Source organism: Lissotriton helveticus, chromosome 9 (genome assembly GCF_964261635.1).
Source record: "Lissotriton helveticus chromosome 9, aLisHel1.1, whole genome shotgun sequence".
In the NCBI taxonomy this organism is placed as follows: domain Eukaryota; kingdom Metazoa; phylum Chordata; class Amphibia; order Caudata; family Salamandridae; genus Lissotriton; species Lissotriton helveticus.
Window position 1 is genome coordinate 869,788,270 of NC_136070.1, and position 23,488 is coordinate 869,811,757.

The 23,488-nt window shown below is 44.2% G+C and overlaps 1 protein-coding gene across 1 annotated transcript in view; it reads left to right on the plus strand.

Moving 5' to 3' along the window:
- The window catches only part of LOC144781934 (WD repeat-containing protein 62-like), a 636,677-nt gene that overhangs the window by 324,958 nt on the left and 288,231 nt on the right, over nt 1–23,488 (plus strand). Inside the window, exon 21 of the mRNA XM_078661021.1 lies at nt 1,100–1,152. Coding sequence (XP_078517147.1) covers nt 1,100–1,152 — 53 coding nt within the window. The remainder of the gene's footprint in view (nt 1–1,099; nt 1,153–23,488) is intronic.

Below are 23,488 nucleotides of genomic sequence, written 5' to 3' on the forward strand. Positions count from 1 at the left end.
CTGGAAAGCTGGGAAGATGGTGATTTTAGCACCGCAAGTCCTTTGTTGTTGCCACTTTCAGGGAAAAGAACAGACTCTTTCCTTTGCAGCACTTTCCCCCAAAAATCCCAAATTTAGCTGTATTTTGGCTAAATTCTCTGTACCCTCCAGGGGGATTCACAAACTCTGGGTACCTTTAGAATCAACAGGTTGTTTGAAAAAACAGACACAAATTTGGCTTGGATAACTTATGTGGACAAAATGTTATGTGGGCCTAGGCCCAAATTAAGGCTTAGCACAGGGGGGAAAGAGCCTATCAGCGAAGGGGTTAAGGCTTGGCAAGTGGTTTTAAATAGCAAGTAGGAATGGCAGTAAACTGCACACACATGCCTTGCAATGACAGGCCTCAGACAGGTGTGAAAGGCTACTTGTGCTACAGGCCCACTAGTAGCATTTAGAATACCGTCCCTGGGTATATGGTATACCGCTTGACAAGTGACTTACAAGTGAACTAAACATGTCAATTGAGTATACACCAGTTCCTCCATATTTAGGAGAGAAGCACATGCACTTTAGGACTGGTCAGCAGAGGTAAAGTGCTCAGAGTCCTATCCCAACAAAAAAGAACAAGCAAAAACAGGAGGGAAGCAGGCAAATCATTTGGGGGAAGACCACCCTAAGGATGACAGGTCTCACACAGAGTATCAACCAAAAGGAGCTTTACCAAAGGTAAGTACATTGTTTTTCTGTTCCTTATGGAATTATGAATTGTTGGTGCTTTATTTTTTTCAATAGGAGTTGCTGAACGTAAATAATGTGTTTTCCTAAGATAGCACTTTTTTTTATAGTGCTGGAATATTTTTTGCCTCAGTAACTTAAAATCTCATAAAACCTAGACAATAATGTCACAGAATATATTGCATTATTTGTTTTTTATTATCTATTGTGCATTTTCCTTCGCTACATAATTTTGTTAACGCTGCCACATAATTTAGTCCTTTCGCTGTTACACAATTCCAGTGCACCTGGACAGAAGTGAGAGGCAGCGTCAGTTCGGTGGGTGTTATATATGAGTCACAGTTAAATGCACCGATAGATTTGACCTGTCTATTTTCTTTAGATCCAGCATTCCTTTTAACCAATGGAAGGTTGCCTATGTGGGCCAAGAAGCAGGTAAGACTGCAATGTTTTATGAAAATGTTTTCTTTAGACGTGATGCTTTGCTTCATTTCTTAAATGTAGTTGAAACTGTTTTTTGCCTTTCCCTTGAACAGTAATTGTAGCAAAAAATGACAGATAGTTGCTAACTCTTAATTAGAACTCACATATACGTTTTGAACTTTGACTCGCAATATTTTAAATTGTGAAAAGAACAAGCTCATTTAAATATCACTAACAGTAGCTAATATCCAGCTATTTTTGATGATGTTTAAATGAAGTATGAAAATAATGAATGATATTAAAAGGCTACTGTATCTTGATCTCATGCATTGCGTTGATATATAGGTCTGGCTTTGCAAGTAGTTTCGCGATATTTATGAAACGTGTCGTCGAGGAAAAATACTTACAAGGGCGTTCTCCGGTGCTCTTAACCTGCTGCATTCACTGAAGAGGTTCTTGTATTTTACAGGGTCTGTTTCGTTAATAATTATCACCTTGCTTCCTGTCTTCTCAAAGTACTCTGGCTTCCTAAAACGTATTTTCCTACTAAAGAATCATAACACATTATATGGCTATCGTTTTCCTTCTTTTTTTATTCCTTTCATTTAATAAGTGCATTTTGTAATTTGCAATGTTTTCTCCGTGTTTCTACTGGCTTTCAGTAAAATGGGGTTTGCTTTTTATTGTGCTGCAAAATCCTACCTCATCTAGCATCATTGTGGCGTTCATCATATTCTACCATCCTCGCTCACCTTCCAAGCACTATCAAAGTGAAATTAAAAAGAAAGTCAGGCACAAGATGTAACTTCCCAGTTCCATGTATCGGCTTTGGTGGGTATACGAGCCAAAGTCGACATTCACAGTTCTTATGCTAGGATTTAACAACCCTCCCTTACTTGTCCACGAGCCTGTCTGGGATTGGTATCCAAATTTAACTTTACATTTCCCCCAAAATCAGGCAGGCGCTGCTTCGGTGTAAAAAGGACTGTGGCAGGAAGTCTGGAATGCCGTAGCAGCATAACGCAGCTGTTATGTATCTGAGCTTTTCAGATAGATTCCCACAGAGGGTGTACATATTCAGTACCACACAACAAATGACCCTGGCGCTCCACTGGGGTTTTAATCTTACCGTAGAACCCCAGGGAGTTACATTCTACCTGTATGACTGTAACGCTGTCGTATTACAGACGTGTATGCATTTGAATGACGCTGGTTTTTTCTTATTGATAAAAAACAATTTGTATTATTTCGCCTCGAACATGTTTGCACTTTATTTTCTTGACAATCGGAAAACTGTTCTTACTGTAGAGCAAACATCAATGTTATTACTTGATTTAATTTCCCCTTGCAAAACAATAGACAAACAAAAAAAGTGTAGTGTGCAAAATGTTTCTTGTTATCACTTTCATTAATGCCCCATACACTGAACGAGAAAGTGATATGCAGAACAGTTAGATTATTAGGTATTGGTTAGATATAGCTTTTGCATTTGTGTTTGTGTTTAAGTGGTTAAATGTCTCGTCAAGCATCTTATCACTTTATTCGTCGATATTAGTTAACCATCCCATTTCACATTGTGCTGGTTATCTCAGTTCTTATTACGTCTTCTTAATTCAAACTCCCTCGACTTCAACTTCTCCCCTATGAGTCACATTCAGGTGTATTCTTGTGGCAAATTGTAGTAAATGAAGCCAATACGACATCCAGAGAAGAGTTAGATCTTCTTTATTCAGCTCACCAAAGGCCGTGACCTGTTGTTTGCCAACCTCCAATCCAACTGCCCACCGCATTCCCAAGATAACATTCAGAAAAGAACCTTGGCACCTAGGTTCTGTTCTTAACAATGCAATTACAACACATTTCCCCCCTTTCTCAAAACAAAAAAATGTCCATTTTGCAGCGTGATTCTTTCTGGATTCACTATGCTGTGCATATTCCGCAATCTGGTGGTTGGGTCTGGAATCGTAGTCTTTTTTTCTCTTTTTTTCTCGTAGCTCAGGTGGGCGTCGACGTCCCACCATTTGGTGTACCTTCGGTGACGTCGGCGTGCTTCCGGCGGAAGCTACCACCCTTGGGCGCCATCTTCAGATTCTTTTTTCCGCCGTTGGGTCTGGATCGTCGCGTGAAGCTCCAGAAGTTTTGGAGGAGAAAAGGAGGAAATACAGCAACTCTTCGACGGTAAAGACCTGAGAAGATCGTGAGAAGAGGACCATCAGAGAAGAGACGACGAAGAAAGGAAAGAACTCCGAGATCTTCGACGTCCTTGGAGGAATGCGCACACAGGGGGCCCCCTGAGCGCAGGGATGTACAAGACACCCTTTAAATTCTGCAAAAACTGCCACCACAAGTTCGCGCAGAAGGACCAGCACCCGGTCTGCAACCTCTGCCTGCCAAACGACCACGAGAGCAGAGACTGCAACGCCTGCTCCGTCTTCAAGCCGAAGACACTCCGAGTTTGAGAGAGACAGAGGACAGCTCACCACACGATGCAGGGCAAGGGCCAGGCCCTGACGCTTTACGAACGGGGCCTCTCCACCGACGACGAGGACAACATCGCCGAAGGTCCAGATGACTTCACGGTCGCAGAGACCGATAAGAAAACGCCTGACAAGGTAGGAGAGTCTACGACCCCGAAAACCCCCACAGGGTCTCGAAAGCCAGAGGCAGACTCTCGAAAGTCAGAGCCCAGAGCCTCGAAAGGAGCACCGGCGCCGAGAACTTCGACAACCGATGCTGCATCCTCCGAAAAAGAGCCCAGCGGATACTTTGAGAAGGACTCCCGGAGGCCGAAGACCAGCGAAAAGCATAGGCCATCGAAGCAAGCCCCCGAAAAAGGGTCTTCGGCTTCGACTTCGAAGGAAAAGGAGCCGAAGAAAGTTTCGCCGCCGACGACGAAAAGAGCAGCCGAAACGCTCGACGACGAGCAGGCCGCAGAGATGCAAAGAAAGAAAAGAAGGCTCGAGGCCGAAATGGAGAATATCCTTCAGAGAAAGAAGGACTTCGACAAAAAGATGAGAAGTTACAGGATCCCCTCGAAGCCGGCACCGACCGTCGCTGAGGTACAGGAGCACGAGGAGTTCGACGTCGAAGAGACGCCGAAAACTCCGGACCCCTCGGAGCACGAAGAGGAAGAAGACCTCTACTACACAGAAGAGGATTACGGGGAGCAGCAGTCAAGCTACGGCTCAGGTTCCTCGACGGCCCAAGACCAGGAATGGCAGGACATTGAGGCCGAAAACCCGAAGGAGGCTGTGGAGACATACCCCTCGAGGCCTTCGCCACCGGATGACATTGGGGCATACAATGAGGTGGTCAGGAAGGCGGCAGCAGCCTATGGAGTTAAGCTGGAAGAGGAGAAGCCAAAAGCAGATTTCCTGCTGGAGACATTGCTCCCCACACAGACGAGAAGCCAGTTCTTGCCCATGCTAAAGAGTGTCACAGACCAGGGGAAGGAAGCCTTCAAGGACCCGGCTACATGCAGATCAGTAACGCCGAGGACGGAGAAGAAATACAAATTCTCCTCCCAGGACCCTGCTTACATCAAGGGATCCATCACAGCAGACTCAATAATCGCCCAACAACATCTGGACCTCCACCTGACAAGGAAAGCAGGAGGATGGATCTAACTGGCAGGAAAATAGAGAGGAACGCCGCAACGCACTGGCGGATGGAGAACTCCAACGCCCTCCTGAATAGACATCAATACCAGCATTGGGATGAGATGGGCCAATTGCTCAAGCACCTTCCGGAACAATACCGTGAGATGGCAACGCACCTTGTGGAAGAGGGGAAAAGCATCGCTAACTCGTGCCTCAAGACAGCCTTGGATGGGGCAGAAACATCCAGCAGATTGATGGCTATAGGCATCACAGAGAGAAGGGCAAGCCTGGCTCAGGATCTCAGGCTTCAAGGCTGAGGTTCAGAACAACATCCTGAACACACCCTTCAACGGTGAAACACTGTTCGGAGCCCCAGTTGAAGAGAAGCTCACCCAACTGAAGAAGGACAACGAGACGTCAAGGTCCATGGGGGCCCTGCAATTCAGGGGGATGAGAAGGGGCACTCCTACACGGAGGCCGAACGGCAGGGGTGGAAGCCACCAAGGGCAATCACACCAGGCATTTCACCAGGGACAACAGAGTGACAACCAAAGTCACCAGGGCCAGCAGAGGCAAAACTGGAACTACCAGAGCAGGGGCCAGTCCTTTCGATCAAGAGGAAATGGACGGGGCCAGAGAATGAGAGGCGGTGAACAACCCCCCTCTAAGTGACTTCACACGGAAAAAGGTGCTCTCCCACTCGAACCCTCCGGGGGAGGAGCACGGGAAAACAAACAGGAGAGGGCTACACGGACAAGACACAAAGGAACATGTGACGCCAGTAGGAGGAAGATTGAGATTTTTTCTCCAGGAGTGGAGAAAAATAACAACAGACAAGTGGATACTCAACATTATGCAGTTCGGATACTGCATAGAGTTGGAAAAGAGACCACCAAACAGAAAGACAAAGAAAAGAGAGCACTCGGGAAGTTAGCTGCGAGTACTCCAAGAGGAAGCTCAAGAACTCCTCCTTAAAGCGGCCATCGAACGGGTTCCATTCAAAGAACGGAACAAGGGAGTGTACTCAAACTACTTCCTGGTGCCAAAAGTGGACGAAAGTCTTAAGACCCATCCTGGACCTACGGTTCCTAAACAAATACGTAAAGACTCAAAAATTCAAGATGACGTCCCTACAAGAGGTCATCCCGCAGATAAAGGCCGGGGACTTCTTGTCCACCATAGACCTCAAAGATGCGTACCTGCACATCCCGATGAACAGGCAGCACAAGCACATGCTAAGATTCACAGTGAACAAGGATCACTACCAATTCACGACCCTGGCATTCAGCCTAAAGTCCGCACCAAGGGTGTTCACCAAATGCCTCACGGCAGTGGCCGCACATCTAAGAAGAAAGGGGATACACGTGCACCCCTACCTCGACGACTGGCTCGTAAAGGCAAGCTCTTACAGGACATGCAAAGATCATGCAGAACAGGTCACAAGAACGCTAGCAAGCCTGGGATTCTCCATACACTGGGGAAAATGCTCAATGGAACCAGAGCAAGTGAAGATCTTCCTGGGAGCTCAAATCGACACCGTCCAATGCAGGGTGTTACCCAGCGAAAAGAGAACACTCAGCCTACTGAGGGAGAAACGTCACTACCAGAAGGGGCGAGCTCTGACAGTGAGGACTGTGAGCAAGATCTTGGGGATGATGGCGTCATGCATACACCTGGTACCCAATGTACGCCTACAAATGAGACCACTCCAAGAGTGGCTGCAACAGCAATGGTCACAAGCTACAGGAAGTTGGGAGGATCTAGTGGTTGTGACGCACAGGGTGCAGGAAGAAATAAGGTGGTGGACCAAGGAAAGAATAACAGTAGGGAAACCTCTAACACCACCGGACCCAACAGTGACCATCACCACAGACGCATTCCAGAAGGGATGGGGCGCACGCATGAATAGGCTCAGAGTGAGGGGTCTGTGGAGCCCTACAGATGCAGTCAGACACATCAATTACCTGGAACTGAAAACAGTGTTGCTAGCCCTCAAGGCCTTTCAGAAACACCTGTACAACCACACCACAACGATGTTTTACATAAACAAACAGGGGGGAACTCAATCATTCCCTCTGTCAAGCTTGGCACAGGAAATCTGGAGGTGGGCAATACCACTCAAAATAGACCTGCTAGCCATACACCTGCCAGGGAAGGACAATGTAGAAGCGGATTGGCTCAGCAGGCAGACTTCAGCGTCCCACGAGTGGGAACTCAATATTCAGGAAACAGAGAGACTATTCAGGAGGTGGGGCACACCAACAATAGACCTGTTTGCAACACGCCGGAATGCAAAATGCCAATACTTTGCATCCAGGCAACCAGAGGCACTATCACAGGGGAATGCCCTATGGATAAGCTGGTCAAAAACATTTGCCTACGCTTTTCCCCCCGATACCACTGATCCCCAGGGTTCTCAACAAATGCATGACGAGCAACATGATGCTCATCCTGGTGGTACCACAATGGGCCAGGCAGACCTGGTACTCACAGATAATAGAGATGGCGCAGGGCCCCCCCCCACAAGTTCTCGAAAAGAAGAGACCTACTCTCCATGGAAAACGGAGAAGTTCTACACCCAGAGCCGGAGAGCCTCAACCTCTCAGCCTGCCTCCTGAGGACTTAGAGTTCGCACATCTAAAATTACCAGAGAGCACCCTGATTTTTATTCCAAAGATTAGTGGAACATGTTGCCTCCAGTGCACTGGTCAACAATATGTTGGCCTGCGATTTTTTTTGCATTTCCAATTCCAGCCATAAGAATTTGTGAAGGCTGTTTTCCCCTACGCTTTGCTTGATTCGATACCACACCTTTATATATGTGTAAAGTCTGCCCAGTGATTCGTTCATTAGTCCGAATTCTAATCGTATTTGCGCAGGCGAAGCGGTCATGGGAATTTGATGAACCTTTTCGTAAATTCTTGTTATTAATTTATTAAGAATTTCCGAGTCCTTTCCGTGCATGGCTGCGCTGGCATATGATAAAGTTGGCAGTGCTTTGCCAGAGATAATCGTGAGAAGTGGCCTTAGGGATGGCCCTACCAACTTCTTTGCCAATGACCTAAAAGCAAAAATTAAGGCCCCGCTCTCTATGTCCTATAATTTTTCTGGTCACATAGGGATAACTTATCATCTATGTAGTATCCCAAGTACTTGTAGCTGGATACTTTTTCCAATTGTTTGCCTTCAAGCCAAATGTTGTGTTGTGAGGCTAGTCGAGAGGTAATAAGCATTGTTTTGGTTTTAGATGAATTAAGTTCCAACTTATTTGTAGACAGAAAGTCTGAGAGTTCGGTTAGGAGCCTAGTCAGACCAACTTTAGTTAAGCTTAATAGCACAATGTCGTCTGCATAGGCAAGGTGAGAGATTTGTAACTTGCCTAGTTTCGGAGAGTGTAAGCTGGTGCTATCAAGTTTTCCCGAAAGATCTGATATGAACAGGTTGAATAGATGCGGGGCCAATACGCATCCCTGTTTTAAGCCAATAGTTGTGTACACTTTTCTTGAGATTCTAGCACCATCTCAGAGTTTCACTTGAATCCAGGTGCCTGTGTAGAATAATAGCTAACCCCTCAGTATTCTCTCTGGTATTTCCCATGCTTTCAACTTTGCCCACAGCAAATTTCGGTCCACACTATCAAAAGCTTCTTTTAAATCTATGAAACACAGATGCAAGTCCTGTTTCTCACGCTTACATTTTTCTGATATCATAGTGATTGCTAGGATATTCGAGATAGTTCCAATCCCTTTTCTAAAACCTGTTTGATTGATTGGGATCAGATTACGTTCCCCCGACCAATTGACCACATCTTCGAGAATTAATGAGGCAAAATATTTTGCTTCTACATCCTGTAGTGCAATTAGCCTGTAATTAGTTGGGTTTGTTCTTTCTCCTCCTTTATAAATGGGGGTTATGATCGATCCTTGCCAGCTGTCGGGTACTCCATTGTTAATCTCTACATCAGCATAAAGCTTCTCTAAATGTGAGCTCCAGTATTCAGAAGCCTACTTATAGATCGCTTGGGGAGTGCCGTTCGGGCCTGGAGCCCCATCGCTTTTGCCTTTGTTTATTGTGTTTGCTATATCCTCTGCTGTGTAATCGAAATGATTTGTAACTGGCACTAGGTCTTGCATAGATGATTCACTCAGATCTATTGGTAGTGGTTGACAATCTCCTTCGTCCATTAATTTTAATTTATTTAACGTTACTATTGTTGGTTGTTTCTGTTGAGCGTTTGGTAACATCTGTTTGAATTTCTGCGAAAGAAAGTTAACCCATTCCAGCTCCTGAACGTTTGACATTAGGATGTTTCGATGCCTAGTCAGATGATTTATTGTATGCCAAAATTTGTTTGAATTTGGATGCCTTATGCTAAAGATCAATATTGTCCAAAACTCTGTTTTCCCTTTTTTGAGTTCCCAAATCTTCTTTTTGTATTGTTTTCTTAATTGACGAAATGTCTCCAATGCTGTCTCTTCTGTGTTTTTGATTGTAAGTTCTTCTGTATTCGTTTTAAGTCCCTTTTTAGATCTTGTACCTCTTTCGGGAGATATATAGTTGGATAATTGCTTTTATCTTTCACCTTTGGTGCTTTCATTTTCATTTTTAGTTTGCCAAGGAAGAGAGACCAGGCTTGAATCTTATTCCTAGGTTCATTTGCAAATTCAGCCAGGTTATCTTTTATCATTGAGAACCCCTCAGTTTTGTTAGTATTTGTCCAATTAATACGTTTTAAATTAGTTGTGTTTATTTGGCCCTCTGGTATATTGGTGGAATGAAATCTTTCCACGTGAAAGTAAAATTTGATGTGTTGAAACGCGTGGTCACTCTAGGGGGTGTAGTCTATGTAAAAGCAGGCCAGCAATGGCATTAGTGAAAGACCTATAATTGTAAAATCGAGTGTTGTTTGTGCCTTAGGGCCATAGTATGTTTTTTTCGGCGGGCAGTCTTCTTCTGTCCTTCCATTAAGCACTCGCATACCTTGGTATTCGAGATCTGTTACTAAATGCTGGCTCAGTCGATCCTTACGAACCTTCGTCCCAGCTTGAGATTGCTGTGGAACACACCAATATTTGTAATCTGCCATCAAGATTTCATCTTCATCTGGCGTGAATATCAAGTTGGAGTTAAAATCTCCAGTCACTATTAAACACCATGTGGGCTCTGCACAGCGTAGGCCTGAAATTGTTTTGCTTAAAAGAGCATTTTTCTCCTTTTTAATTTGGAACTTCGGTTGTGTATAGTAGTTGATCAATATTATCGTTCTTCTGTTAACTGTGTTTTGATCCGAAAATGTAATAAGTTGTATACTAGGGTCAGGAGATTCCAGTTGTTTAGTTTTAATTTTTAGAGCTGTAGATACGTAAACTGTCAGTCCGCCTATTGCATGGACATATTGCTTACATTTTTCTGCTGCCACAATGAAATGGATAAAGCCTGCTATCGGGAGATCTTCTTGTGACGATGTCTCTTGCAATGCAATTACGTCACAATTTACCTTCCTCGAGTAGTTTCCTTGCCCCAGCTATATTCCAAGATAACATATGTATACTTCCAGATTCAGCGCAGTCCTCCTTATCTTTATTTTGTCAATTATTCCTCTTATTGCTAAGTAAGCTGGGAAGCCAATTCCATTGGTCTAAGTTTGAATTGAACTCCGCTTGGGGATCATTAACTGCTCTCTCCAGAGACTCTACTGTATTACTCCTACCTTTAGCATTTTGTAATATTGAGTAGACCTGTGTTTGTGCTGCCGTCTTATCTGTTTTCCTATGTATTTGCTGTGTGTGAGGTTCTTTCAAGGAAAATGGATAACAGGGAATATTGGGTGCTGATATTTGTATACCCCAGGCTAGAAATATATCGAACTTTTTAATATCGTTTGCGCTAGCTCTGACGTTTTCCATGTGGTTAATGTTTGCTATTTAGTTACTCCATTATTCCCTGAAAGGAATCGGACAGCTGCGAGGTCTGTCGATTTTATGTTCTTTAGTTCCTCAATTTCTGCCATAAGTTTCAAAATATTGCTTCTGTTCAGAATGTCATGCCTGCCCTGCATTTCATATTCAGGTGTCCATATTATCTGTTGATGTATCTGATTGTGCTGTAGTGTTCCCCTTTTTATGTCCTTAGTATCATGATTCTTCAAATGCGATTTGCCCTGATTTGATACACAGAAGTTTAATTGATCTTGTAGCAAGCTGCATTGCTTTGCTTCATTAGGTCGTGATATTGAGCTTTGACGTGCTTCTGAAGGGCGTTGGTCAGCCACTTCTTTCACAGTCTGTAGTGATGAAGAAATCGTTTTCTCTATCTCTGCTTCTGTGATAGTTGTAATTGTTCGAATAATTGCATTATCTATTTCCCTGTTATCTGCAGGTTCCAATGTCGATTTTTGGGCATTCGGCTGGGTTTGTGGCTTTGATATCGCTTGTAGCTGAGTTGTTTTTAGATGTCCCTCTGTGTGGTTTCCTCCTATACCCATTTCCCTTTCTTGCGTTTGCAAGCTCATTGGGGAAGCTGTTGTCTGGGTTTTATGCTCCTTAAGGCAATGGCTAACCGCGTCGTCTGACAGTTTAACAATCCGTGTGTTTTTCCACAACTTCCACTCTTAACTGCAGATTTACCCGGTAGCGCCACCTTCTGGAAGTCCTTAGTTGGCTGAAAAAAACAAACCTCGCCTTCCGTTATCGTTGGACACTTAAGTTCCCTTTCCGGAACCTGAGTTGGGTTACTATACTTTTCACATGTTCCTTCAGTAGAGGAAGCGGAGGTACGTAAAGATCTATCCAGTCTAGTTTCAGAGAGATGTTCTTCTTGAGGTCCTCCTGCTTTGGGTTTAGAGAAGATAGAATATACTCCAATGCCGCGCTGAGGCTCTAAGGCAGGTTTTTTATTTCTTGCTTTCCTCTCCTTCTTTCTTTGTCTTCTTGATTGTGTCGTCTTCTTTTCTTGTTGCTCAATTGTATCGTTCATTGCTATTGCGTTAGTGGTTCCTATGTATTCTGCGTTCCCAGTTGTAGAGGTTAGAAATTCATTCCTTAGCTCTAGTGTTGAATTTATAACTACTTCTGGTTGTATGTGATTTGTAGATACTCCAGTTTGATCTGTCTGAGCTAACCCTGACTTACATGCCGGGTTGATCAAACATATGTTCAAATTGAGTATCTGATCTAACATTGTTGGTAATGAACTTAATTTATCTAAAATTGGCCCACATGTACAAGCTGGTTCCTGTGGGGATAAATTGATTGTACTCTTTTGATTAAACGGTTTAAATTGTCCAGTTTCGTGTTTATTCCAGCTATATATGATGCAATGACATTCATTAAATCTATTTGTATATCCAATTTATCTGATTGCATTATCAAAGTTGCTGTTGACGTTGCAGTGCTTGCAATAGCGGTATAATGAATTTGGGTTGCCCAGCAGTATTGCTAATATTAACATTTACCCCTTTTTTTGGGGTTCTGCAAGATCTCTCAATTTGATTTGGTGATGTATTGTCACTGACATCTATTTTCCTGTATTGACTATCGCTGGGACACGTACTAAATGTTTTATCCTCCACTTCTTCACTTCCTTGGGCCTCCTCCGTTATCTCCTCTATGTCGACTGCGGATTTGTTTGCCAAAGGCTCATCCATGTTATCAGGGGACAAACGTGAGTTTAGCCATGTGTGTGTGAAATCCTCATTACTTGAATGTAGAGATTGTGGGCTAATAGTTTGATCATACTTTGTAGCTTGAGAAGTAGGACTTGTTTTGATGTTAAGATCTTGAGTCTTTTGAGTCTTTTGTATTATAACCACACCACCTGGCATACGTTCTCCCTTAGTTGTATTCGGGGCGAGTGGTAGTCCTTGCTCTATTGTGGTATTAGTATCATTTGGTGTCATATGTACTGTCGCTGTTGTTGTAAGGATTTTTTGTATTAGCATTCTGCTAGTTGGATTATTTTTACCTTGTTCTTCTGATTGTTCACACTTTGTAAGTGAATTACAAGTTTGATTTCTCCAGAGTAATTGTTTGAATTTCATCATCCCCCTTTGGGTCTTTCCCCAATGGGTGTTTTAAGGGTGCCAGCGGAGTCCTCAGACCCGATATTTCTCCTGGAGTTGCACAAAAGGATGATCCGGGAACCTTTAAAAATTGAAATCTCAGGTTTTGTGTAATTTTTTTGTTTGATTTAACTTTTTCAATCAGGGAGGCTATTGGCGAGATTAACGGGCTCTTTAGGGAGTAACTTGCCTCGTTTACATTTATTGTTTTCCCAACCTTTTTCCTTTTAGAGAGTCTCCCGGTGTCTTCCTCACCCTGCAGGAACGCATGGTTGCTCTGGCTCTGCCCCTCACACCTCACTCCGTGCTTAGCCTCAACGACTCGAAAACACACACACAAAAAAAGAGGCTCCTGCCGCTTATATAGGCAGAGGGCAGCAATGTTAACAATTAAATATAAAATCCAGCCGCTAAGGAAGCTCGCGCCTACTGCTCAGACCTGCTGCTCCTTTCAACACCTTTCAGTTCCTGCCACCAATGTGAGGTGATGGCTTCTGCCCTGAAGAGTCAGTATTTTTATGTTTTATTTTTATCCCCACGGCTCCTGCCACTTAGAGATTCCTGGCGCAATTGACGTAAAGATGAAAAAGATGAAAAAAATGAGTTGAACCCTACCATGAAAACTCCAAGCTGCAGCAGGCAGCAAGGCTGGAAAGGCTGAGGGCTGAAGGCAGCTGCTACGGGCCACCAGCCGCTCTGAACCACCTCCGGGTTCCGTGGGTCTGAACTCTGCTCCACGAGCTCTCCACGAGCTCTTAACTCGCCGCCACTCCCGGTCCCAGGTTACTTCCGCGGCCGGGTGGGGGGCTCAAGCTCTGCTCCATGAGTCCCCCTGGAGACTCGGCCGCACTCCACTCTCCGCGCACCGTAGCAGCTCCCGGTCCCAAGAACGCCGGGCTGCCTCCGCGTGGCAGGGTGGGCTCAGGCACAAGCTCCGGTGGAGCCTGAGAACGAAAAAAAAGCTGCCGCCGCAGGACCAGCTACATGCCGAAACACTGCCGCAGCGCAGCTCCTTGCAAGCATGTAGCCACAAGCCTACTTTCGGGAAGGGGAGCAAACTACTGAGTGACCTTATGGAGCCTTCAGCATTTGCAGTGGAGGAGCAAACAACCAAAACAACTAAATGTATATAAATATAACTATATATAAAGAAATAGAGAACATACACATTGTCTTTGCAATATTCACCTTACCCCAGCTCATAATCCAGTAAGTACGCAGGGATTTCTCTCCCACTTTGTACCCAACTCAAATTGTTCTGCCTCCGAGGCCCCTTCAGACCTACTGGAATCAGAGGCACCGGCATTGTATTCTCCTCCACCCCGTACACAACTGGACGTGGATACTCCATCCTCCGTAAGCATAAATCCACTACAGACTTTGACACTCTCCGCCTGTGAACCTCTACACCCTTCTGAAACAATGCCACTCTGCACCTGTTCCACTTGCTACCGTTCTCCAACACATCGTGCTCTTAAAAAACTTCCTTGACTTGAAAGCGATCCCTGAACTCGAGCCAGACCGACTATCCATAACCTTCACCCAATCACCACTCTGAATTCTTCAGCAAACAGAACCATTTATGGGTACGGAAGGTTCCACAGTGCGAACCAACCATCCAGGAACCAGTTTGGTCTTAGCTTTCCGTCCCCTCATGACCTCAAAGGGAGTTTGTTAAGACTCGTATTTAGTGTTGTGCGATGTGCCCAAACAGCTTCTCGAACTGCAACATAGACATCCAAACCAACTTGCAAAGCCAACTCTACAGCCCTTCACCATACGGTTCATCCTCTCCGTGATGCCATTCCCCTGTGTATTATAAAAAGTGGTTCAGTGATGTTTAATTCCATGGACAGAAAGACATATTTTCATTTCAGATGAAGTTAGCTGTGTGCTATTATCCGTCAACAAAATATGAGGAAAACCTTCCCTCCAAAAGACTTCTCGCAAATTGGCAATGTTTCTCTTAGTAGAAATATCTTTCAAAGATATGACCTTCAACCATTTGTAATTAACGTCTACCAGCACCATGGCAAATTTAAGATCCGAAACCACACCACCCAGAGGTCCTATAAAATCCAAACCAACTGTATGCCTCACCTCTCCTGGATCCTGAATATGATTCATAGCAGCTTGTCAATCCACCGTAAGATGCTTTTCACTCTCCTTACACACCCTTCCGCCCAATCTGTCATTTGAGCATCTACACCAAGCCACCAAAGATTTCCTTCACTCTTCTCTGTGTTAGGAGTTATGGTCTACCCCAAAGGACCCTCATGGGCTAGCTGTATGATTTTTCTTCAGATTCTATGGCGGCACAAAGCTGTCCCCTCTCATCAACACTGTCTCATCACAGACCGACAACTCATCCAAAAGTTTAACAAACGGTCTTACTGCAACTGTAACACTGCTCTCCCTCCTACTTCCGTACACCTCCAACAACTCTTCTCGAGAAAACACACCTAGACCATAGCAAGCAAAATCCTCCAACCAATCCACAGCACCCTCTTTTTCCAAATTTCGAACAGCATCACCGTCAACCAGCTCCCAGGTGACAGACAAATGAGACAAGGCATCAGCTTTAGAATTGCACCAACCAGGGATGTACTTCACAGTAAACGTATATTCTTGTAAACGAGCCACCAGCCTTGCTAACCTGGCCAATCCTCTTCCAACGCCAGCCGGAGTGAGCACCTTTAATGGTTTGTGATCTATCCTCAAGAGGAAGTTAATGCCCCACAAATATGTCCTGAAGTAACCTGTGGCCCAGGCGGCCAACAGTGCTTCACGCTATATGACAGAGTATTCTTTCTCCATCTTTGTCAATGACCGTGAGGCAAAGGCTACTGTATGCTCCAGTTTTCCATGGAACTGAGCCAACACAGCTTGCACCCCTGTCACACTAGTATCAACCGTGAGGACGGATTTCAAGGACGCATCGAAGGGTACCAGGATAATAGCACCACACTCCTCCTGTTTAATCATTTCAAAAAAAAAATTCTGGACATCACCCCACTTGAATGTGCATACTTTTTTAAATAAAAGCTTCAAACCCTCAGTGTTAGTCTGATTTTTTTTAAAACTTGGCATAGTATTCAATGCGCCCCATAAACAATCTCAATTGATCGTTGTCATTGGGGTGAGGAGCCAATCTTATAGCAGACAATAAGTCTCTCTTTGGTTTCACCCCCTCTCCCGAAATGGTATGCCCCAAATACTGTATTTTCTTGCAAAGAAATACACACTTTTCCTTCCTCAATGTAAGGCCGACTTCCATCACTGTCATCAAGACTTTTTTGAGAATCATGTTGTGCTGTTCCACAGTTGCTCCATAAATTAGGACATTATCATGAAAGGAAATAATATTATAGAAGCCTTCAAACACTTGAGACATGACCCTTTGAAAGATCTTGCCGCCGAAGATAACCCAAACGGCATTCTATTGAACCTAAATGTACCATCCATTGTGATAAATGCTGGCACATCTTTGGAAGACTCATCTAGCCTCCTCTGATTGGAAGCACTTTTCAAATCCAACTTTGAAAAGTACTTACCATCCTTCAACACCATGAGTAGCTCATTACTGTTTGGAATGGGAAAACAAGGCTTCCACAGGTTTGATCACCCCTTGCTTTCACCATATCACGCAACATACTGCTCACTTCATTCCACACCACCATAGGAACCTTGGGCAATTTATGCTTGAGGGGTATAGTGTCAGGTTTCATTTGAATTTTGTGGACATACCCCTCCATGACCCTCAGCTCCTCTCGAAACACATCCTTCACCCCACTCAAAATCTCCTCTAAACTGCAGTCATCTACAACTATGACCTGCTCAGCTGCTCTCTGGTTGACAATGATAGACAGGTCATATTGGTGTATCCACCCCAAGATCGGTGGATCGCATTCTGAAACATACATTTTCCCTTTTATTTCACGTGTTTGGAACTTTTTAGCAGGACACAATAACCTAAGATGTCTACTTCCTCCCCTTGGCACCCACCCGTACAAATATCCTTGGGTAATAACAACATGTGAGCCCAAGACTTATAAAAAACATCCTTAGGTATAATAGTATACCTGGGACCAGTGTCCACCATAAGTGCCACATCTACACCTGCCAGGGAGAACCATGCCTTGGGTCTAGTCTTCCTTTTTTCCGTTTCATCATCATTGCCCAAACTCAAAACACGCTCTCTGCACTCCTGAGACCACACCTCTGCTCCTCTCCACCCAAAACAGCCACCTTGGACTTAGGCCACACCTTATATCCTTGTGTAGTGTTCTTTCCTACCACATTTATTGCACTTCTTCCCAATGGCATAACATTTTTTTGTTTCAGAAGCATGAAATGTACTCCCACACCTATTAGGGTCAGGTCTGCTATTTGACGTCTTCTGCAGTTGCTGGGCAACCTTTCCACTAACACCAGCCCTGCACACACTTTTTCAAACATCATCAACTTCAGCCACACTACCACTCTCACTCACACCAGATGCATAAAGTTTTCTCATTTTTCTCATGCAGAACTCTGACTCCTTCACCACCTTTGCCATACTAATGGCATCCATTTGGGAAGGAATCTTAGCCGTAGACATCCGTTCCTGGATCTTGCGGCTCTTACAATGTACCATGAGTTGATCTCTAATCATCTCATTCCCCATACCTCCAAATTGACACTTCACAGATAATTCCCTCATTCTGGACACAAATTAATCAATTGTTTCCCCCAGCTATTGCATTTGAGTATAGAACGTATACCTGGCCATAACCACATTTGTTTCTTTTGCAAAGCTGATGTTCAATCTGCATCTAGCTTCTAAAAACACATCTGAAATTCTAGCACCATTTTCCAAAGCAGGTGGCAAAAATGTGAACACCCTCTGTGCTTTAGACACACACAATTTAATAGAATAGCTTTTTTCTCGCAGAAGTGAAGTCCTGCTATCCACAGCTACCAGGTAATTATCTAACATGTCAATCCAGTCTTTCCACTGAATGGATGGTGTGCCTTGAAGCTGCAAAAATGGCGGCGGCAATGCAATAGAAGCCTGCACCATGTCCCCTTTCTTCTACTTATTTATAGGCAGCTTTAGAGGAATTGTTTCTCTCTCTTTATTTTTTTAACACTCTTAGGATGTTATTGCACAAGTAGAAAATCCCCCTTTTTTCCTTTTGATAAGCACTTTTCAAAAAAATACTGATCACACCAAAAATCCTCTCTTTACAGGCAGAAATGGTGAGCGCATCACCGCGCTCTCTTTCCCTGGTACATAGATCCACAACCTCTTGAAGGAAGAGGCACCTCTAACACAACGATGAGGGTGTGGGGGTCACTGTGTGGACGTGCAAATCCATAGCTCCGGGCCAAAGTGCCAATCAGCACCACAACGGGGATCCGCCCACATGAAGCACACATCGGCGATCTCAGAGGTGAACGCATAGCTCACAGAGCACCCCTTACAAAGCAGGAGCAACCTAGACAAGTGCTGTGCAATGTGAGCACAAAGGAGACCATGCGTTGTGGCGGGTTCCAGTCGCTATGGATTCAATTGCATGCTCGAACACAGTAAGGGGAGCTGGGTCACTTGACCAGTTAAAATACAACCGGTGTCCCATGCACACAAAGTGACGGCTCTTAAACAAAGATGTTACAAAGACACTTGGTCAGGTGAGTAAAGTTCAAGTATAGCTTATATTCGGCCTCCACTCTGAACTCTCCAACAGGATACGCTCACAGCACAGCACTAGAACTCGCCAGTCAGGCAGCCTCCGCCAACATTCTAAGGCAGCCTCTGGCTAAACTGTCAGAACATTCCAAAGGGCAGAAAAGGAAGGGGTGGGAAGAAAGAGGGAGAGACCAAAGGGGAATGAATAAGGCAAAAGAGCAGTAGATGAAAAAGGGTGGATTATAACACAAGAGTATATGAAAAGGTTTGGGTCCATAAACCCTTTGATGTCCCCACCTCCGCTGTCATTTCATTCTCTGTGAAAGGCTTTGTAACCTTACGCATACCGGATTCTCTCCGTCACGAACCAGGTGGGCTGAACGCTGGAGGCTGCCTATAGATCGTCACCAAAAAGTGTAGTAAATGAAGCTAATTTGACATCCAGAGATGAGTTAGAGCCTCTTTATTCAGCCCACCAATGGACGTGACCTATCCCTTACCAACCTCCAAACCAATTGCCCACCTCATTCAAAAGATAACATACAGAACCTTGACACCAAGGATCTGTTCCTAAAAATACAATTATAACCCATATCTTTCACCTACTTTGTCAAGGGACTAAGATCGTGGTGAGCCCCCGAAGGAGTTTTACTGATCATCTGTAGTGATGGAAGTGAAATGTCACCAGATTCCAGGTGTGGAACTTGAGGGCATTAAAGGTTCAGGGATCGTACTTTGTTGCGACTCAAACGAGAAGGGTAAAGGGCGGATAACGGGTGCGGTATGAGTGCACTTTGTACATCATCCCCCTGTAGCTAGGCACGTAGATGACACAGATGTCACCCAAGGGATTTAGTTTGATGCTTCCATCACTATGGGCTCCCTGTTGTAGTTATCCCCCTGGGTGTAGATTCTCCTCAACTGAACTGGGCCCTGGATCCTTCATGCTGTCAACTAGCAATTCTCAGGCCATGGCTACTTCAATTGAACCAATCCCTCTTTTTGCTTCTCTGAACAACACTCCCCCTCATATCCTACCCATCTCTCTAATTCTTTTTTCCATGTTGCTATTCGGGGTCCCCCTGGGTCTTCCAGTGTCTTGTGGTTTCTCTTTTTGATAAGATAAATGCTAAATCTTAAAATCTACTGGTGACTTAGAGATGTGAATGAACCAACCCAGTAGGCAATGGGCCGGCGTATGGGGAATTGTGTTTTCCGTGACTACTGCTACCACCTTAGTGATTTCCTCCCTGTAGTTGTGTAGTACCGGTCATGACCAGAGCATATGTAGCATCTCCAAAACCTAGTTCACTGCATCGTGGACAGACTGCATCCCCTCTTTGGCCAGACCTAGTTGTTAAGTTCATTAATGAAGATTCATCCACTTGTATGTCTTGAAAAATGTATTTAAGTAAGCAGTACACACCAACAGCCCTTCAAGACTCGACTGACTATTGTTTAGTACAGACCCACTAGAACCTTCAACCCATGGAACTCTGCATCATAAGGTGACATGTATGACATCCCACACCTAGCAACCATTATTCTAACAGGAAGCACATTTTTTCTTGTCCTCCATGGAAGTGTTTGTCTTTCTTGTTCCCCGAGTCTTTTGATGCTTCACTCTTGACTATGCCCCTGCCCCTGTTGTCCATGTTGTTTCACCTTCAGCTCATCTGTTGCCTCCCCTCCCCAGTCTTCTGCCTTAAAAAAAAACGTTTAACTATTTTGTGTCCTACTCCCTGTTGCTCAACTTCACTTCCCCGCTAATGGGCATTGACCTCTGGTCTTTTCCTTTGGCTAATTGTGTCTTTCACCTTTTCGGTTTTCTCCTTTTAAATGATCATGTTCATGTTCGTTGCCCCAGTACTCTCTTGCTTGTCTATGGCATCATTAAGAGCCCTGACATAATGGTGCTCTTTTTATCTCCAATCCCACAGCATATGTTTAGATCTTCCTTGGTTTCGGAGCTTTAATGTTCCCTTTCCATTGTTGCACACGTAAGCTACTGTATTGCAGAAAAAGCTGTATTCTCGGGGACGTTTCCACCTGTTGCAGATTCTTCACCTTCTATCCCTCAGGTGCCAAAGTAGATCAGAGGAATTATTCAGCAGTGCCTCTGCGTGCAGATGGGTGGCTCTGCGTGGCTCCAAGGTGACTCTACGCCATTCCAGAAGTGAGAGAGCAGAGCGGCACATAAGCGCCACTCCTGAATAAAACAACGCTTCTTTTCTTTCAACAGAATTCTATGGGGATCCATAACTCCGCTCCCAACTGAAACCTTGGGGCACATACCTAGGCACCATAACAACACTGGACAAACTTCCATTCAGGCTCCACGTGCCAGGACCTATGCTGATTCCACCGAAGCCAGCCTCAATCACATTTCAAATGCTGTTCTGTAATTACGAAAGCATAGCCAGCCATCATTCAGCCAGACTGATTTCTGACCAACACCAGTACTACCAGAGGCTATCACCCTTATTCGGATCTGACTCTGCAGCAGTTAAGGGTATGCAAGATGTTTTCCACCCCCCCCAAACCTACTCAATGAGTGGGAGGCATTAGCTGCAGTCTGGTCCAGAAATTATTTCCGAACATTTGTTTGGGTGATTACAGTGATATTAAGAACGGATCACAAACGGTCACTCAAGGTGTTTGGGCCTTCAGGTAAGATTCATTGTTCTGGACTTTTGGCAAGACTGGCTGTAAATTTATAAAAGTATGACTGTAGTGTGGAATATGTTCCAGGATCGAAAAACAGAGTGACTCTTTGTCTCGACTACCAGACCAGGCAGAAGAAGGGTGTGAGTTGGAAACCGAAGAAGTGGTAGCATGTGTCAAAGATGCAATAGAAAGCTAGGAGGGCAGATTGGATGTTAGCAATGGAGGAAGACAATACTTTGAAGGTCTTCACACTGCACCCTTGGTGTATGTTTGGTCATGTTGATGTTGTTTGGTCATCGGAGGTGTGTGGTGGAGTCATGTTTTTTTGTATGTGTTTTGTGTACATTTTTGGTAGTTTTGCATCAACAGTTTAGTTGGGTGTTCTGTGTGTGTTTGTGTCAACTGTACAGTGGTTCGTTTTGTATGTGTGTTATTCTTTGGGAAGGAGGGGTGTATGTAGTAAGGTTACTTTAAACATGTAGATTCTAATTGGTGTTTCTTAGGAATGTTTACCATGTCATGCCTATTGTGAGGGAGGTTTCTGGGTTTATGAAATGTTGTATGTTCTGGGGCAGTTACTCTGTGGGGACCGGCCAATTTGGTCTCAAGGTTTTCTGCAACATTACATGTAACCTACAAGCAAAATTTGTGTGTATTCAAACTCTCATTACAACAGTTATCCTGTTCTGAACATGGCTGTGGCTAAAAGTGAGAACAGTGGCTTTAGCAGAGGAAGTGGGAGCATAGTTTGTGTATGAGAAGGCATCATGCTGTACTGGCTGAGAGTTGATATGGTTTACTGCAACAACGTTCTCGGTTTATTGGACAACCTCAAACTGACAGGAACCCTTCAGTTCTAGGGGGTTGTTTGGTCTTAGCCTATGCAATGAGCTCTAATCTCATAGCTCTTTTCCGCTGATAAAGTTACCAAGTTAAAATGTGGTATGTGGAATGTCTTAATAGCAAGTTAACTTATGACCACAGTTTCTTACCTAACTGTTCTAAATTAGCTTTTCTGCAGGGTCAACCCTGAACGTTGCAATCCTCCTTCCCTTTCTGCTGGATTTGTTTTTGTTGACTTTAGGACTTTGGGCACTTTGCCACTGCTAAACAATGCTACAGTGCATGTGCTCTCTCCCTAAAACGTGATAACATTGGCTTATCTTCAATTGACATATGTAATTTACTTCTAAGTCCCTATTAAGGTGCACTGCCTGTGCCCGTAAATTAAATGTTATTAATGGGCCTGCAGCACTGATTTTGCCACCCACATACATAGTCCTTTAATCATATCTCAAGCCTGCCATTGCAGAGCCTGCATGTGTAGTTTTAAAGTGACATGTCAATCTGGCAGGTTGACATTCTCTTGCCAGGCCCAACCTTCCTTTTTAATGCATATAAGTTACCCATAGGGTACGCCTTGAACAGTCCAGAGGGCACAGTACAGTGTATTTAAAAATCAGGACATGTATTTTTAGGTTTTACCTATCCTGGTTGTAAAACACTCTTAAATTAATTTTTAAATTGGACGAGATGACACCTTCAAGCTTATAATGTCTTTGGAAACTCAATTTAAAATTGTAACTTACAGTGAATTCGGATTTTAAATTGTAGTTCTGAAAATGACACTTTTAGAAAGTTGCCATTTTCTTGCTTTAGCCATTTGGTGCCTGTGTCTGATCACGTCTGGGGTGGGTGCCAGTTGGGCTTTGTGTATTCCGCCTAGACAGCCACACACAATGGGAGCTTAGGTGTGACTTGATGGGACATCCTGGCAGGATGGGAGGGAGGAACTGGACCCAGCCTCTTTCTCACACCTGAACAGGCTGTGTTCTGTCTCCACACAAAGGGCTGCAGGTGATAGAGCGCGCAGGTCTCCCGGTCGATAATTTTTCACCATACACGTACCGGGCCCATATACTTTTCAATTTATCATATACATTAATCAGGTGACCTTACACTCTACTATCAGTAACCCTGATTCCTTCCTATTTATTTCTATTGTACCCGACTTACCAATCCACCGTTACGGGTACCTAATGACCACAACGGATCAGGGAGCTAGCTGTAAAAGAAAGGCAGGCTACCAAATAACAACATTTAATTTTCTTGTATTTGTAAAGGACCACAAACTCATGAAGTTTTTAAAGGTTTTATCTAGAATTCAGATTCGGAAAGCATACAGTTTACAACCAAAAGGCAATCGATAATCAAGATAACGAAGAGCACATAACCATAGAGGAAATAAATCAGGGCCACCATTTATGAGTCTAAAGAGGGTAAGAACATGGGAATATGCTAAGCAGATTTCAGGAATGGAATTCAAGAAGGTATAACTATAGATGGGCAAAC